General features: G+C 40.5%; 1 protein-coding gene across 1 annotated transcript in view; it reads left to right on the top strand.

Annotated features, from left to right (window-relative positions):
* Nucleotides 1-17,579, top strand: part of PPIL2 (peptidylprolyl isomerase like 2) — a 125,542-nt gene that overhangs the window by 19,071 nt on the left and 88,892 nt on the right. The window contains exons 6-7 of the mRNA XM_019539062.1: nucleotides 10,427-10,478; nucleotides 15,835-15,926. Coding sequence (XP_019394607.1) covers nucleotides 10,427-10,478; nucleotides 15,835-15,926 — 144 coding nt within the window. The remainder of the gene's footprint in view (nucleotides 1-10,426; nucleotides 10,479-15,834; nucleotides 15,927-17,579) is intronic.

Below are 17,579 nucleotides of genomic sequence, written 5' to 3' on the forward strand. Positions count from 1 at the left end.
TCTAACATTAAAAAATGAATGGATTTTTTTATTTAAATCAGATTTATTTATTTTTTTTGTTAAGACGCTTTTATAAAAATAAACCCATATAAAGAGTTTTTATTTAAGATAGGTTAGAATTCAAAGATATCATTATGAAATAGGAATTATAGCTTCTAATAATGTACTATTTGAGACAATATATTTGTGTAACCTTTTCAAAAAAGTTTTATAACTAAGTATCAACAGGCCATGGACTATATTACAGGCAGTCCTCGACTTGCATTGTTTCACACTTACAACATTTCTAAATTGACACCTTCTTTCAACTTTCTGACGTCAGTTTTGACTTTAAAACACTTGATCCAATGTGACACTGTGCAAGCGAACAAGTTTGCCGTGTTGCTCATCTCCCTGGAGAACATCTGTCCAAACTTCCTTGGACACTTTCTTTAAAAAAGCAGACAAGGCTCCAGAAAAACCTGCAGCCAAGACTCCTGAGAAGACTCCAGCCAACAACCCTTCAAAAAGTCCAACCAAGAGCACTTCAAAAAGTCTAGCAAAGTCACCTCAAAGAAGTCCTTCCAAATCGATATGATTGCTATTTACAATATAAATACATTAATGTAGCTATATTACTCATCTATAACTGATTGAGTACAAAATTCTGGGTTATTTTTAGTGAAAATAGGGTATCGGGCCTTGGTTCAGGAATGAATCCCCCTTTTATAACATTGTTTCTTATGAGAAAATTGGTTCTGAGTTGCAACGTTTCTACTTAAGACGTGGTTTTCAGGAACCAGTTGTGTCATAAATCCAAGGACTGTCTGTATAGGCCCAGTCTTATGGGTGTCCCAGAGGCTCCACTGTAGATTAGTAAAGATTAAGGAAAACCACTCTACCCAATGAGACTCGGTCTAGAAGATCCCATTAAGCATCTCTGTGATGCTTAGTTTCAGTTCTCAGATTGTGGATTTGTGTCTCTAGAGATAATGTCCTTGTTAGCAGCACTATATGGAGATGAAAGATAACAGACCTGATTACCTACCCATCAGTCCTCTTGCCTCTCTGCGAGTTTGTGTAGACAGAGTCAAGCCCTTACATCTCTCTAAAAGTGCAGAGTTTCAAGAAGTTAAATGAATAAAGGATATCAATCAACAAAAATGCTTTTTTTTTTTGTAGAAATCAATGATTAAATCAAGGCTTCCTGGCCAGTTGTTTAGATCATGATTTTAAATTGATTTGATTTAAATCAAATCCACCCTGGGACTTATTTACGTACTTTCAGGTTCTAGGGGCATCGGTGGTGCATGCTTCATTATTGGTAAATATATAACGGTATGCCTTCAGCTATGCAGATGGAATTAGAGCAGTCAAGCCACATTTTTCCTGAATGTTCAGTGACTAGAGAATCATTATGGTAGCTTCTTGAAGTTTAAAGATGGACACTAAGAACAGCAGGCCCAACCTCTAAAAGAATCTGGGAATATAATGAAAAATGCACAAAGTGTTGTTAAATAAATTAATTAGTGGGTAGGTAATATACAACTGTAAGCTTTTATGCTTATTCCTGCTTTATCTTTTATCTCCTATACTTCATGTTGACTAGTTTTGGCCTGTAAAACCTCTTCAGCGCTGTGCCTTAGTCACTGTACTCAAGGACTTCTGTAGAACCTTCCTATAAATGGCCAATTCAGGGTTTGATGCTTCTGACCTTGTGTTGATTCTACAGTCATAAACATTTATAGAAATGTTTATTCTGGATGCCATTACTCTAAATTATGGTTCAGTTGTACCATCGGCTGTTGGATAGAGTTCTGATTGCTATCTGACCAACATTTTTAGCATTAACTCAATTAAGTCTGCATTTAATAAACAGAACTCTCACTCCCACCCACCAGTGCTCTCTGTGTGAGGTTAAAGAATCAAACAAATCCACTTTAATTGTCTTTTACACTGTTGTGTATCCAACAGGGTCAAAACCTCATTAGTGAAAAGTCGTTTAACATGGGAGTGAAAATATATTGACACAGACTGAAGGGATTCAGAGAGCGTAACTAATTGACATGCAGGGATTATAGGTCATATCTTCATAAGACACATGCATTGATGACAGAGCGATTTAATTTTAAAGAGTTGGCATGCTTCATCTGAAAGCTGCCACAGTGCCCCACTAATGTACATGGTTTAATAACCCTTAATAACCCCCACTTTGTTATCAATAAAAGAGGCTGCCCTTCCACATCTCAGGAGGAATAAATGTCAGCTGATAGATGAGAGAATTCTCTGCGGTGGGGCTTGTTGCTGCTTGCTAGAAAGTAGGCCAGGGCCAAAAGTAGCCTTGGCTGGCTCTGTTGAAATGTGCCTCAAAGCGAAGAGACAGTTGAACAGAGAGCTTGAATCATCATTGTTTGACATCTGATATTATGTGTCTTCAGTAATTCTGCTTTCCAGTACCAGCATGCAGAAGTGTCCTGAAGAGAATACATTTTTATTTCTGCCTGGCAAATATCAGCTCCAACCCTGCATTCTCTTGGCTTTGCATATAGATTTTTGCATTGAATTCATAATTCCAACCAGACTGAATGGCTTTTTAAAATAAGCTTTTCTTTTTCTTCCCTTCATTGAAGAGTTACTGGGAATTAATGGTGATCTTTGAGAGGAGAAGAGGGAAGGGATGTACTCTTAAAGTTTTCTCCTTGTGCTGTGCATTCTGCACTTAAGTTCTGTCATGCTTTACAGTATATCCTCAATTATCCAAATCCATTGTCTTTTTTTTTTTTAAACAAACTGCTAACTGTTGGTATTATATAAAACACATTATTCTCTTTTCAACCTTTAATACAGTACTCTTCTCTTAAATTTGATATAGTATTTTAATTTGTAATTATTGACATTGTATACTGTTCTGTCTCAAAATTTACTACAATACTGTATCTTTTAAGCTTGATTCAGTAACTTGTAAGTGCTTCACTTATCCTAACTGCTATTAAACAGGTGCTTTCCAAGGAGGTTTAGATAACCAAGGAAGGTACTATGTTACTAATGAGAAATGCATGAAACTGGGCATCCTCCTCCATTTAAATTCATTCATACTTGTTGCCATTTCCCTGGAGACTAAATTCTGTGTGGCATAATGATAATTTCCACTGCTGCAAATTGTGCCATATGAAGGCTTTGGCTTTCAGTAGGTAATAAACAGGAGCAGATTAAACCATGTTAATGGCATTCTGGTTTTCATGTAAAATAAAGAATATGGGAAGAAAACAATCGTAACGTTATGTGGCAGGTTCCATAGCGAAAGCAAATGTTGTTTGGTAACACAGTCTTTAAAAATAAATACAACATGCTGGAAATACTGGACTTCTTCATCCAGGACTTAATTTTTTCTGGATCCATGATTCTACCAACTTTCTAAGGCAACAAGTTCCATTGTAGGCAGTGCAAGATATTTATCTTCATGAAAGCTAACTGATATAAATAAGGATTGCAGAACCAGGCCCAGTGGTTTTTTAAGTTTAGGGGTTTGCTTGGCCCAATGATGAATGCATAGAAGGGAAAAGGAGATACCTTGATTGACTTTTTAAAAAGTCAGTAGGAGGAGCTGCCATTTTGTCCACTTTAAAACCCCAGCCTTTGCTAGGAAGCCTTTTCTTTTACAGCAGTCTTTCTCTCTCTCCTTCAACAGGTTGTACACATGTAGCTTTTGCCATGAGTAATAGAAAGTGGCTTCAAGACTGAAACAGCAGGGTGCAGTCTTGCAAAGCCACTGTGACCAGAGGAAAGTGCAGAGCTGCTTAGAGAGGCCTTGGCTGAAATGCCAAGGTTACTTCCTTGATCCGTATTTTTCATTTTGTGGACTGGCTGACTACTTAAGCAATGTTTACATCAAGTGTCAGAGGAAATCCTGTGTATTGCACGTGCCTTTGGGGAAAATACTAATCTTTGTTTTGTGGAAGACTGAAATATGTTCTTTTTCACAGTGGTTAACAGTCCTTTACGTGTGAATTCAAGTTGATGCTTACATCCTTAGATGCATCTGTCTGAACCTCTGTGTGTGTGCGCGCACGCGTGTGCGCACCTACACAGACACACACCTATCATAGTTAGGTCTTGTAACCCTTCCCATTAAGGTAGCCCGTTGCATCCCATTTTAAGACCTTCCTTTCATTTGCTTGCAACTTTGACAAACTTTAACCTCCTTCAAGTTGAAATGTTCCATGCCAAATACCTGCCTCAGGCTAAGTGAATATTACTGGAAAATTGCAACCAAAACAGTTCACTTGTTTCCAGAAACAAAGCTGGGGAAAATATATTCTTTTGCCCAAATTTAAAAAGATGACTTTTTCTTTGAAAATTCCCTGCATCACCATGCTTTAAATTGGGGAGCTAACATTTTCAGCAGGGAGGGAATGTCAAGATGCATCTTTTGCCTTTGTGCAAAAAGCAAAAGTTGCGCCTAGCTCTTAAAAATTAATGTATGCGTCCTCATTGGTGGCTTGGCAGGTGAACCTACTAGATTTCCTGCCATTGATCAAGGCAGTAGTAGTATCCTCATTTCCCCTGTTCTTTACCTGTGGCACAACCTGAATTTTTAAATAGGGTGCTTTGTGGCTGTGGTATACAAAAGGGACTGGAGCAAGTAGGTGTTCTTGTAGACCCTTTTGCACGCATGGTTGCTTGGCAATGCAGGAAACTGGACTTAATAGTCTGGGGAGCCTATTTTAGTCTCATGTTCCTGTTTTTTAGTTAAATTCCCAAATATTTCTCTCTGCATTGGGCAGAGACTGTGTAGGACTTTCCCTGCAGTTGGAGCTGTAAGGTGCTCTAGACTGTTCACCTGAACTGAGAGCACAGAAACACTTCTCTGTTTTCATTTTCCCTTCACCAGTGGATGTGGTGGCTTGGAGGAGGAAGTGTCTGATTTGAATACAGAGAGAACAGGATCCTGAGTGTTGGGGGCAAATGGGTACAAAGAACCTGGGGTTGGGAGTGGTTCTGGTTAAAGGTGGAAAGAAAGAGGCAGGCTATGGGAGGTAGGGGTGATAATAGGGAGGGGGAAATAAGGAGACAGTACTGGGAGACTGAGATTGAGAACCATTGGGGCAGGGAAGGGAAGTAAGTGGGTGGAAGATAGCTCTGATGAAGTATTGAAGAATTAGAATTGGCTGGGGGAAAGGGCGTAGAGTGAATCAGCCAAGAGTTGGCATGAAGAGAAGGCGGTTTAACGTGCTTAGAAGAATCACTTTCTTTGCACCCAGAGAGATTCTCTGTGATGCTGGCAAGTTGCTAAAACCAGACTTTTCATGGGTTGGCACTATTTGCCTGGTACCCAGCACAAGGCGCTTGAGATCCTGAGGTCTGATTTGCAGCATGGGACTACACATTGTTCAAAGAGAGAGAAACAAAGAGTTGATGGCTAAATGAGCACTGTCCATTCTGTCCACTAGAGGGAAGAGTCCTATGAAAAAATAGTACATGACAGTATCCTTAAAAACTGCTTAATACTGCAAGGGAACCAAAATACGTTTTCACAGACAGATTCATTTTGACATTTCCCATCTTTTGGGTGCTTGATCAACAACCGAAATTTTCTTTTAACTGAGTTCTTCAAATTTAATGCATAACTGGAATCTCGGTTTAGCTGGAATCTCAATTTTTCTTTTTTCTTTTTACAATATTGTATAGCCCATGTAATTGCATTTGTTGAACAAAGCCCAACCTTTAGTTTTCATATTGCAAATTGAGACATACTGGTGAATGTTTATTAATAAAAGGTATTGTTCCATATTTTTGCATCAGAAGCAGCCTCTAATAAGGACTAAATAATTCATTTGTAGCACTATACCGTTTCCTTGGATACTGAATAAGCATCCAAGGTCTTGTCACTACTTCTGTGCACACCTGGATTAACATAATAATGTGCTACCATTTCTGTAGTTAATTAACACTCACAAGAAATAAACTAACATACTGCACAAATTGCTATCTTGGTACAGCAACTTGGATCCTAAGTCATGGCTAGCCTTTGTCTCTGGGTACTACTTCTAGTTCAGATGCAGCGCCTTGTTGTGTTCAAAATTAATCTTCTCCCCTCTTTGGGTATGTGGGAGGATTGCATCTTTTTGAGGCATTTCTTAATCTTCACTGATGTTTTCAGTTTCAAGAGTGGAGTAGACTTCACGTTTCCTTAAACTTAACGTTTGGATTGCTCAATTTTGTGTGTGTTTGTAGATACTGTTTTGTGCTAATCAGCTTTTTAGGATGAACAAATCTGTTTACTTTGACAGCTCTGCAGTGTCTACTTCCTTATTCTCTCTTTCCCTTCCCAGGAAAAAAAAGCATCTGCTGTAAATTACTCACTGGAGAACCTTCTTGTCCCCCTTGATGTCCCTTACCAAAGCCAAACAATGGGCAATAATGATTGTTTTTTCCAAGATCTGCCTAACAAAAATTGCCATTCTGGATTTGTATCCTCCAACTGCTAGACCAGAGAGAATGCCTAGCAACCTAGCCTCTTCATTCCCTTTCTGTCCTTTCCCTTAGTAGCTACTCTTGCCTAGCATTGTTTCTTTTGCCTGGTAAATTAGACAGATGGTTACCTTTGTGGCAGCTAATTAATGCTGCTGGCTGACTAAAATAATTTGAGAAGATTCCTCCTATAAAAGAATGAGCCCAGCTGTCATATCTTGTAGTTCTCTGAACCCAGAACGAGAGTCTTGATTAGACATAAAAATCCCACTGACTTCTTGTCATGTAGTTACACTAAAAGTCACTATCTGCCATCACAAATTGAACAACAACTTCTGCAGAAGTCTCGTGGAGCTCTCCATTCACATCCATTTAAAAAAGTGTCTGAAAAGTTTGAAAGAGGAACTGATAGATTTTTTTTTAAAGGTCTTTGTTTTAAGACCTCATAATATTAAGTGTACCTGTGACAGTTGTTTCCTGGCAACTGATGTATTCTGTAACCTAAATGTTTATTTCTGTCTCTTGGACATGCTGCCTCGGGTTGTAGGCCTACGGCTAACTTGTGTTGGATTGTATCATCTAGGCTGGATGCCTGGGTTTTAAAAGGTTGCAGTGAGATAAAACATTGAGTTAAGCGAGAATAATCATTCTCAATGCAAATCTTTAGGTTTGCAAAGAGCTGATCTTGTAAGGTACTCAGTGTCCTCACCTCATTGCAGTCAGTGGAAGTTGCCAGCACAAACTTGTACACCTCATAAGAGCAATTCTTTGTAGTCACAAGCTATGATGAGTGACTTCCATTTGTGAAGTCAATGGGGTCACACAGTGGAGGGAACTTGTATTTGTCCAAAGTCCTACTGACTTCACAAGAACTTTGTACAGGTCTGCCTCCATGGATCAGCTTGTAGAGCCAGAGCCTAAGGGTCTCCTTATTGGGAACAGAGTGGTAAATATAGTTGTGGGTGTCAAAGATATGGTCTGCAGAGCACTGTGATCCAATCTGTGGTGTTGCTTGTGTTCCAGGCCAGTACCATGCGCTGCATTTAGCACACACTGGCCCTAGCCCCACACACTACATGCAGCACATAGAGGTGGTCTGGGGAGCATGCTGCATGTGGTGCACAGGGTTGGGCTTTGGGTCTGGTCTCAGGGTGGATAAAAATTGATGATTTTTTTTTTATTTATTTAAATCAGATTTTATTTATTTATTTTTTTGTTTTGTTAAGATGCTTTAAAAAAAACCTATTTAAAGATGGTTTTAATTTATGAATTGATAATGCTTAAAGATGTCATTATGGAATAGGGATTATAACTTCTAATTATATACTATTTGAGACAATATATTTATGTAACCATTTTAGAAAAGTTTTATAAATAGGTCACAACAGGCCATGGACTATATTAGATGTCCAATCTTACAGCCTTCCCAGAGGCTTCTCTATAGATAAGTAAAGATTAAAGAAAACCACTCTACTCCTACTGAGTACCCAATGGGACTCAGTGCTCAGTCCAGAAGATCCCATTAAGCATCTCTGTGATGCTTAGTTTCAGTTCTCAAACTATGGATTTGTGTCATTAGAGGGAATGTCCTTGCTAACAGCACTATATAGAGATGAGAGATATGGACCTCATTACCTACCTATCAGTCCTCTTGTCTCTCTGCAAGTTTGTGTACACAGAGTCAAGCGCTTACCTCTTCTAAAAGTGCAAATTTTCAAGAGGTTAAATGAATAGAGGATATCAGACAACAATAATGCATATTTTTGTAGAAATCAATGATTAAATCAAGGCTTCCTGGCCCATGACTTAGAGTGGATTTGATTTAAATCACTATCTATGTGGTCCAGTCTGTGGAGTGGCCCTGCATCAGAGTTTGATATCCCTGTCATAGGCCAACCTAATTTTTCCCTTTCCTCCTTATTCTTAGTTGTAAAACCCATTTCATAGATTTCATAGACATTGGAGCTAGAAGGGACCTCATAAGATCATTGGGTCTAGCCCCTGCTCAAGGGGCAGTACGTCAGCTAGGGTCAAAGGATCCCGGTAAGATAAGTATCCAAATGTTTCTTAAAAGTGTCCAGAGTAGGCGTTTGTATCACCTCTGTGGCGCCTTGGGGGTTCGGACAGTAATGAAGTTTTTCCTTATGTCCAGCCTAAAATGGACTTATAGGAGTTTGTGACCATTGGACCTTGTCATTCCCAGGATGCTCTGGTGAAGAGGTGTTCCCCCAGATCCTGATGCACACCCCTCATGTACTTATAGGCTGCCACCAGGTCATCCCTGAGCCTACACTTCCCCAGGCTGAAGAGTCTCAAAGCTCACAGCCTCTCTTCATAAGGCCTGTTCTCTTGCTATCTGATCATGCGCATGGCTGTCCTCTGGACTCTTTCAAGCTTCTCCATGTCCTTCCTAAATTGTGGATCCCAGAATTGGATGCAGTACTCCAGCTGTGGCCTCACCAACACCGAGTACAGTGGGTCTTGCTTGAGAGGCATCAGTAAATGCAAGCCAGAGTTTTATTTGCTTTGCCAGCTGCGGTATCACATTGGTGGCTCATATTCATCTTGTGGTCAATCATGACCCCCCAAGTCTCTTTCGGGCATGGTGCTAGTGAATGTAGCACTGCTGAGCCTGTAGGTGTGATGCAGGTTTATATTTCTGAGGTAGAACACCTTGCGTTTCTCCGTATTGAATGCCATCAGGTTTTCATCTGCTCACCTTACGAGCCTATCGAGGTCAGCCTGGATCACCAGCTTATCAAGTGTGGACATTCTTCCCCAAAGTTTGGTGTCGTCAGCAAACTTGGCCAGTTCATTTTTGATGCCAGTGTCCAGCTCATTTATGAAGACATTAAAGAGTACAGGTCCAAGAACGGAGCCTTGGGCGACACCACTAGTCACTGAGTGCCATGTTGATTTGGTTTCGTCAACTACCACGCTCCGAGTCCAACCTCAAGCCAGTTCCCCAGCCATCGGACTGTACAGTTGCCCAGTTTTTCCGTGAGGACATCATGGGACACCAGGTCAAAGGTTTTTTTTGAAGTCCAAATATATGACGTCAACCTCTTCCCTTTTTTCCAGGTTATACATCACCTGGTCATAGAAGGAAATTAGATTGGTCAGGTAAGACCTACCCATAACAACCCTGTGCTGGCTATCCCTCAGGATATTGCCTTCTGTTAACCTATCAAGAAAGTTTTTTTGATATTTTTTTCCAAAATCTTCCCAGGGATTGAGGTCAAACTGATTGGCCTGTAGTTTCCTGGTTCTTTTTTCCTCCCTTTCTTGAAGATGAACATCACATTGGCCCTCTTCCAGTCTTCAGGTACTTCACCTGGACGAATTAAGCTCTTGCAGTGGTATTAGGTATTTAAAGAATTGATTCCGAGAAGTTAATTTAATGACCCAAAATGCATATTTGCTCCATGTTTCTCTCCATTATTGCTGATCTTTTACTAGTTCTGTGTGGGCTGACATACGAGTCTGTTAGTAAAAATGACAAACGAGAGTTGCTTTAGAAAAATTAATAAGTGTAATTGCAAAAATAGTTAGCTTGCTTTGTAACTTCCGGCAGAGATGTCTTTCAGGGTTGTCACTTCTCATCAGTGAGAATAGTTTTCGATATAATATATTTGCCTCTCAGCTTTTCATGCTGATCCCTTTTTTAGTTTAGGCTTAGGCATGTATAAGCAGTTACAGTATTTTTTCCTAAGGTCTATTAAATTTGTTTTAATGGGATACTCTGTGCTTTAAAATACTGTAAAAGAAGGCTTCCTGTTTTCAAGTTCTACAAGCCTGGTTTCTGGGAGTTCTCTGTCCTGTTCTCCTCTCAGCCTTACCTCCCATAATGAAAGTTTCTGTTTATTGAGAATGAATTGTTGTAATAAAGTATTTCATTATCACCACAGTATTCTCCTACTTCTTCAGTTAATACCAGCTGTGATTAATTTTTCATATTTTATTTTCATCCTTTTAGAAGCTGGATGCCAAATCTCTTATCAAACTGAACTTTGCTAAAAACAGTGAAGGTGAGTTTTCTAGTTCTAATTTATTTATTCATTTCATTTTGTTAATTCTTTTGAAGGACCAGGTTTGTCTGGCTCCTCTGGGTTCCTGCATTGAAGTAACTTATGATACCTGTTGTGTAGGATCACAGGTTTTTTAGTTCTGTTGCTGATTGTTAGAATCATTGTGCTCATCGTTTAGGCCAGTGCTGCTCAACCAGGATGCCTTGAGGAATACCATGGGCCACACAGAACCATACAATGGTAGCATGTTTAAGTAGGCCAACATGATTCATAAAATAAACCCAGAGCCTGTGTTTAGGTATCCATAGTGTTAAAAGCATTCTGACCTGTTCTGGGCTTTCTGATTTCTTTGCAAAAGAAGAATTGCTCTATTTTTCTGTAGTCAAAAAAGAAAAAAGAAGATTGAAAACCAAGAACTGCCCTTTTCCCAGAGATGCCTTCAGTCTAAAAAGGTTGCAGACTGCTGATTTAAGCCCTATTTCTGCCATCCTTATTTGGGTGATTTCTAATTCCACAAGTAATACCACTTCAGTGCAGCTATTTGAGGCAAATAAAAGTTATGGAAATGGGTGATTTTTACATAATGTCATCATTTAACATTAATTGTATCACTCTTGAATTCTGAAATTCCAGGAACCAGGAAATGGTAAGCCTAGAGGCAAAATACTCAGTCAATTGTATCTAGCATCTTAAAGTTATTGTTTCCTGAGCAACTCCTTCAGAAAACTAGTGTCTTCTCAGCCTCACACATGGGATTTTGTGAATAATGGCTTGTTAAGAGAACAGTGCGCAGTTAGGCTTCTACTAGGTTAAACATGTAAAATGAAAGCTCAAGCCAAGACTTTCTGCATCATTATTGATAATATAGGTGAGATTTATTCATAATACTTTGCACTGTTCAGTGTGCTTTGTAGCCATAAATGTATCAAGGCAAACTCATTTTTTAGGCAGCTAATGATATATTTTATTGATGGGGTAATGGGCAGCAAGGATTAGAGTGGTGTAGATTGGACTGGATAAGAATTTTGAAGTTCCCAGCTCTAAATCCAGTCTCAGTTCTATAAACCAATAGGGACCAACCTTATTGCCAGGCAAACCACAAATTAGCCCTGAACCCTCCCCTCCACTCTGATTCCTTCCCCTGCCTGATTTGCTCCTATACTCTGCTGTCTGTTCTGTACTCCCTGCCCAAGCTGCATTTCTGCTTTCTCCCCTCTTCCCCATCTGCCACTACTGCTGTCCCCACCTCAGTCCTCCATGTGCCCCACACAGAGACTGCCCATGCCACTTGTAGTCCATATGTTGCAGGTTGACCACCTGTGCTCCAGACTACGTGGTATCTATAAGAGTCATCTGTTTGTAATGGTTTTCTTTTTAGAGGCTTGGTTTTAAATGATGCATCTTAATGTCTGTAAAACATTTTCATGATTATAGTCAACCAATTGGAGAAAATTGTAAAGAAACAACCAGCGGTTTTGCTGTAGGCACCTTACTAAAACTACAAGTGGCAGCAGTATTTGAAAGTCTGCTTGAGGGGTGGATACCAAATTGACATGCAAAAATGGAGGTATGCATAGTTAATATAGTCATCATATTTTGCAGTCTTGGCTATATTTTCAGCTCATGGTGCAGTCCCTTGGTTATGCAATTATCAATAACCAAAGTAGTGCAACTAATATTCTTTGTACCAAGTTCAAAATATTAAAGAGTCCATAATAGAGACTAAGCATGTAGGAAACATTTCCTTATATATTTTTTTCCTTTTCTTAACTGTTGCAAAATATTTACTCCTTTGGTCCAAAATATCTTGTGTTGAATTTTGGCCGTAAGGTTAAATATTCAAATTAAATGCTACAAGAATTGCAGACCTAAATTTGAGTTAAAAGGCTGCAGAGAAATATGTTCCCATGTCTCTGTTACCTCACTGAAGCTTGTTTTTAAAAAGCCATCTTTGAAATAGATGCATTTCTCCAGGTTGGAAAAAGTACGAGACATGAGAGAGTGTGGTTGATTAAGAAACAAAGTAATTAATATTGTAATTCAATAAACATATTTTGAGTTGGCTTCTACAAGCAAGTCTGCAACATTCTTAGGTGCCCAGGATATATTATAATGTAATATGTGTTAGCACTGGTGCCAAAGTTCCTCAGAATTCAGGGTTAGAGGGCTCATCCTTGGAACAAGTGATCAAGAAAAGACCCCCTTTTGATGGTAACCTGTAGGAAGAATAAGTTCTTAGGTTCTGTAGCATATTAGTTTTGGAGAATACTAAGATTGAATATGATTTAGAGATTTTGGAAACCATTCTTAGAGCATGAACCCTCATGTTGTGTGCTGATTACAGTTTAACTCCTTACACTGCTGGTCAGGGTAGAGTTTTTGACTATGTTAAGCTCCTCAGAACCACTGTTACTCAGAAGCTTTAGACTTCTCCATGAAACAGTTTCTAATCATGGCAGCTTTTGTTATACAGGCTGTTTCATGCACAATGATTGTTTTGCTGTCTACAAATTAAATATCATATACTTCCAGGTAACTTGTCCCTTCTGTGTTTAGGGGGTTCTATATGTATGCTGAAATGCAAGCTTGAAGTCAAGTATGATGTCCTAGAAAAAAAGAGCTGGAGTATGGGAGTTTTGTAGTCAAATGTAACATCAGTGTGCTATTGCCAGAGTCCAGAATGTCTGTTCTGACAAACAGAAGTTCTCTGGGCCAGAGGCCGTGTGTTGTTCTGTGTTTTTGTGTCTGATGGAAAGGGGTCCTGTATTCCCCTCGCACAGACTTGACACAACACTGGAACGGCCACAGCAGCCTATTTTTAACAGAAGTCCACCTTTGGGACATCCAGGTGATGGAGAAATTGTCCCATTAGGTAAAATTATGAGAGAAGAGGCAAAAGAAGCATAGATATTTAGAAATATGGATTCCATTCCTAACATACTTAAAGGGCAAAAGTTCCCCAGTTAGTAAGGCAGAGTCTGTAGCCAGATGTTTTGAATATTATTTAATGTTATTGAAGGCTGTGTTTTTTTATAAGCAGATTTCTTTACTGATAGTAGAAGTAATAATTAATAAGAATTGTTGTATATTATTTCTTTGGAAAGATGTGATAAGTACAGCCTCATTCAAATTCCTGTGTATTCCTCCTATGTTGAACTTTGGTTTCTATAATTATCTGAGGGGGTAAAAAAAAAATCTTAAGCTGCATCTCATGTAGTGCTACATCAAGGGAGAAGATACAGTGGAAGAGGAGGAGGAATTCACTTTTATTTTTATCTAGTAGATGTTCTGTAAGACATGGCCTATGAAGTGTTAACATGCACATAAGCATCACACTCCTCAACTTTTCATATAGAAAGTGTGGTCTCCAGGTGTCACAGGCCCTTCCAGGTAATGGTCCATCTTTATCTACCCAACTTTTATTCAGATTATGATGGATCATGTGTCTCCATGAATCTGTGTCTTAAAGATGAAAGCAGATACCAATATGTTTTATTTTATGCAATTGGGGTAGTTCTTCAGCTCCATCACCTGGTATTCAATCAGTTGGGTAAAGTTCCAGTGCCCCTTCTGTAAAGCCTCTTTTACTTTTTTTTCCCCTCATTTCACAATCTCACATAAAATGTGGATGGCCTTCAGTTTAATTTTGGACAGCATTAAGAAAAACCCCTAATTTTCTTTTGCTGGCTTCTGCAGCTCTGAGGTCAGAGAACTTGTTCTGGCCAACTCATTAAAGGGTAAATACCAATAAGGTGTTTGCTTCTCCTGACCTTAATGCATCAAGCCCTGTTTTCTTCAACTTTCTCTATTGTTTTTGATCCATTAGACTATAAATAGGAAGAAAGGAATCAAGTGACACAAAACCATATTAGAATTTCACCCCAACTCCTAGCAATCTGATCAAGCTTCTAACTGCATTGCACTAAGTCTGCGGTTCCCAAACTGTAGGTTGCAACCCCAAATGGGGTCGCAGCGTGGCACCCTTTCCTGTGCCAGGTCCCACCTGCTGGACTGCAGAGGCCTGGAGGAGGGGAAGCGGGGTGAGGAGCCCGAAGCCCACAGTGGGCAGCCCACATTCTCCCCATCTCCCTTGCCCCCACCACTGGCTCCTCTCTGGCTGTGCCACCCACAGGAGAGGGGACAGGGGTGGGGAGCTGGGCTCTGCACTTTGGCCTCAGCAGCTGCTGCTTCCTGCGGGTGGCAGCCAGGGCTCAGGCACTTCTGGGGTAGGGGGCTGTGGGCCCTGGCCCTGGGGAAAGTGGGGTGTTGTGGATTGGGAGTGAGGGGCACTGACAGCATCAGGGGTCAGGTTGGGAGTGAGGGGCACCTTGGGGGTAGGGGCCTGAAAGTTGGGAATTGAGGGGTCATGCTGAGGAAGTGGGGTCATACTGGGGAAAAGTTTGGGCAGCACTGCACTGAGCTTATCCACGTGCTTTTTTCATCTGTTTGCTTCCATCATGATGTTTATTTAAGACATGCTTAATATTTATGCTCACCCCCCATAGCAAAATTTACAGCTCAGTTTGAACTGATGCCAGATTCTTTATTGCGGGTGGGAAACATGCTCAGATTTAATAGAATTTTGCTCACTAAGACTGAATGCACATAGCTTTCCTCTCTTACAAGCACAACTCCTTTCAAGGGCCATTTTGTATGCACTTCTGTGAAATACAAGCTAAGACGTGCCCTGAAAATAGCGATTGAAATGCTTTAAGAGGCATAGGCTCAAGCTCTCAATAGGTCTAAATCACGGGGTCAGCAACCTATGGCCAGAGAGCCAGATCTGGACTGTGTAGCCTTTGGATCCAACCCACAAAGCCATAGCTTCGGTAGCATGGGGCTCTGTCTGCGCCATGCTGTGGTGTGGTCAGCCATCTGGGACTCCGGCAGAGAGTGGCTGGGAGTAGGGAAGAAGTGGCAGCAGTAGCTGCCAGCACCTGAGCCTGCCTCCGACATGAGCTGGATCATTCCAGCTCCCCAACTGGAAAATGTTGCTTTCTTCTGCTCTAAATAATTATGATAATTTGTATGCTGTCTGAATGTGGAGATACCACATCACTGCATGATAATACTTTTCTGCTGAATATAAAGACAAGAGATTTCAAGATACACATTTGTCTTGCATTACAATTCCCTTTAAGTGTCATTTTCCTTGCCTAGTACTAGAGAATCAAAGTGTGAATTAACAGCAGTGCTACCTGTACATTGAAATTGTACCTACTTTTATATCTTTATAAAAAAGAAAATAAAAAATCTTTACAAAGAGTGAATATAACACACAACTCTTCTATAACTCAAAACAACCTTAAGGAAACCAGCTCAGTAGGTTCATTTTTTGTTTGTTTTCCACACTCAGGTAAATACCACTGCCCAGTGCTGTTTACTGTGTTCACCAATAACTCCCACATAGTGGCCATCAAGACAACTGGAAATGTGTATGCTTATGAGGTAGGCCCTCCATTGCGTTTTGTTGTTAATGTTTTAAGTTTGCCGGGCACCTTTCATTCCAGAATCACAGAGAGGTTTGCCAAGCTGGTCAAGTATTCTCTCTGTAACAAATGGGGAAGCTGAAACATGCAGAGATCAAGTGATTTGTGTGACCTTAGACCAGGGGTGGGCAATTATTTCAGGCAGAGGGTCACTTACTGAGTTTTGGCAAGCTGTCATGGGCTGTGTGGGTATCCCTGTCCCTTGCCAGGTGTCCCACCCCCTGTCACCATCTTGTGATTGGAAGTCCTGCCCCCTACCTCCTCCCCTTGCCCCTGGAAGTACTCCTTGCAGCAAGGGGTTTTGCCATCCTGGAACCAGAAAAATGCCAAATTATGTTTTAAAAAGTGAACATCTAAAACATTCTTAATTTGATTTTGAAAACTATTTTTGTCCTTGTTTACATGTGTTTGTGTAGTGTACATAGATGTGATTGTATATAATAGCTTAAAATAAAGCCTTACTATTATATATTGGGGGGTATAGGCTTGTAGGGGGCTGTGGGTATGTGGGGTGTGGAAGAGGGTCTGGGTGTGTCTATGGGGGGGTTGATAGGTGTGGCGTGAGGGAGCATGTGGGTGTATGTTTGGATATATGGGGTGTGGGTGGGTATGGGGTTTTTTGGGGGCATGGCTGCAGTATGTGAGGGGGTATGAGTGTAGGGGTCTGCATGTATGGCAGTGGAAGTGGGGTGTGGGACTCACCTTTCAAACAGACACACGTGTCCCTCCCTACACACACACGCATCCCTGCCTACCGGGGGTACCAGCACAGACCTCATGCTCCCACGGTCCAGCGATGCAGCCAGAGCCATGTGGTGCTGAAGCGGTGTGGGGGCAGCAAGGCAGGGAAATGACTGGGGGTTGGGTGTCCTTGCCAGCTCCCCCTGATTCCTACTGCCCCTGGCTCTCATGTTTGACAGGCAGCCAAGAGCAGATAAATATTAACTTTCAAAATTTTTTTTAGGGGCCCCGTGGGCTGGATTAAAAAGATCTGGCGGGGCAGATCTGACCCACACACTGTGTTTTGCCTGCCTCTGCCTTAGACCATAAGCCAAGTTTAGCATGGCAAGTAGAACCTGGGGCTGTTTAATCGTTGTCCCTGTCTCTCTTGTCTAAGCCACACTTGTAGCTTCATGAGGGTGGAATTCAGTGCACCACTTATGCTCCCAAAATAGGATTCATATTGTGCAAATTCTGGCTCTCTTTAAAGAGGGGTGTTTCACTATTTATGGACAGATCTAGAATGTGAATTAAGAGATGTTACTTTGAAGTCTTTTATTTTAATAAACTGCATGTAGATGAGGCTTAGACCTATAGCCCAGCGTGTGTTTTCGTCCCAATTCACTGTTATAGTACTTAGTTTGAATGAAAAAACTTTGTGAAGCCAAAACTGTTTCTTCCTAGTACATTTCTTTGGGCAAAAGGTAGGTTGCTTGTTTCTAATGCCAACATTCAGTCAACAGGAATATCTTTCTCAGGTGCTTGAGAAAGTGAGAAAAAGTATATTTGGTTATTGCATTTTCCAACTTATTGGAAACTTATTCATGTTTTACAAGCATTTTGGTTATGGGTTTATTTTGTTCATTAAACTCTCACTGTAAAACTAATTTCA

This window comes from Crocodylus porosus, unplaced genomic scaffold (genome assembly GCF_001723895.1).
Source record: "Crocodylus porosus isolate Cpor-Errol unplaced genomic scaffold, CroPor_comp1, whole genome shotgun sequence".
NCBI lineage: Eukaryota > Metazoa > Chordata > Crocodylia > Crocodylidae > Crocodylus > Crocodylus porosus.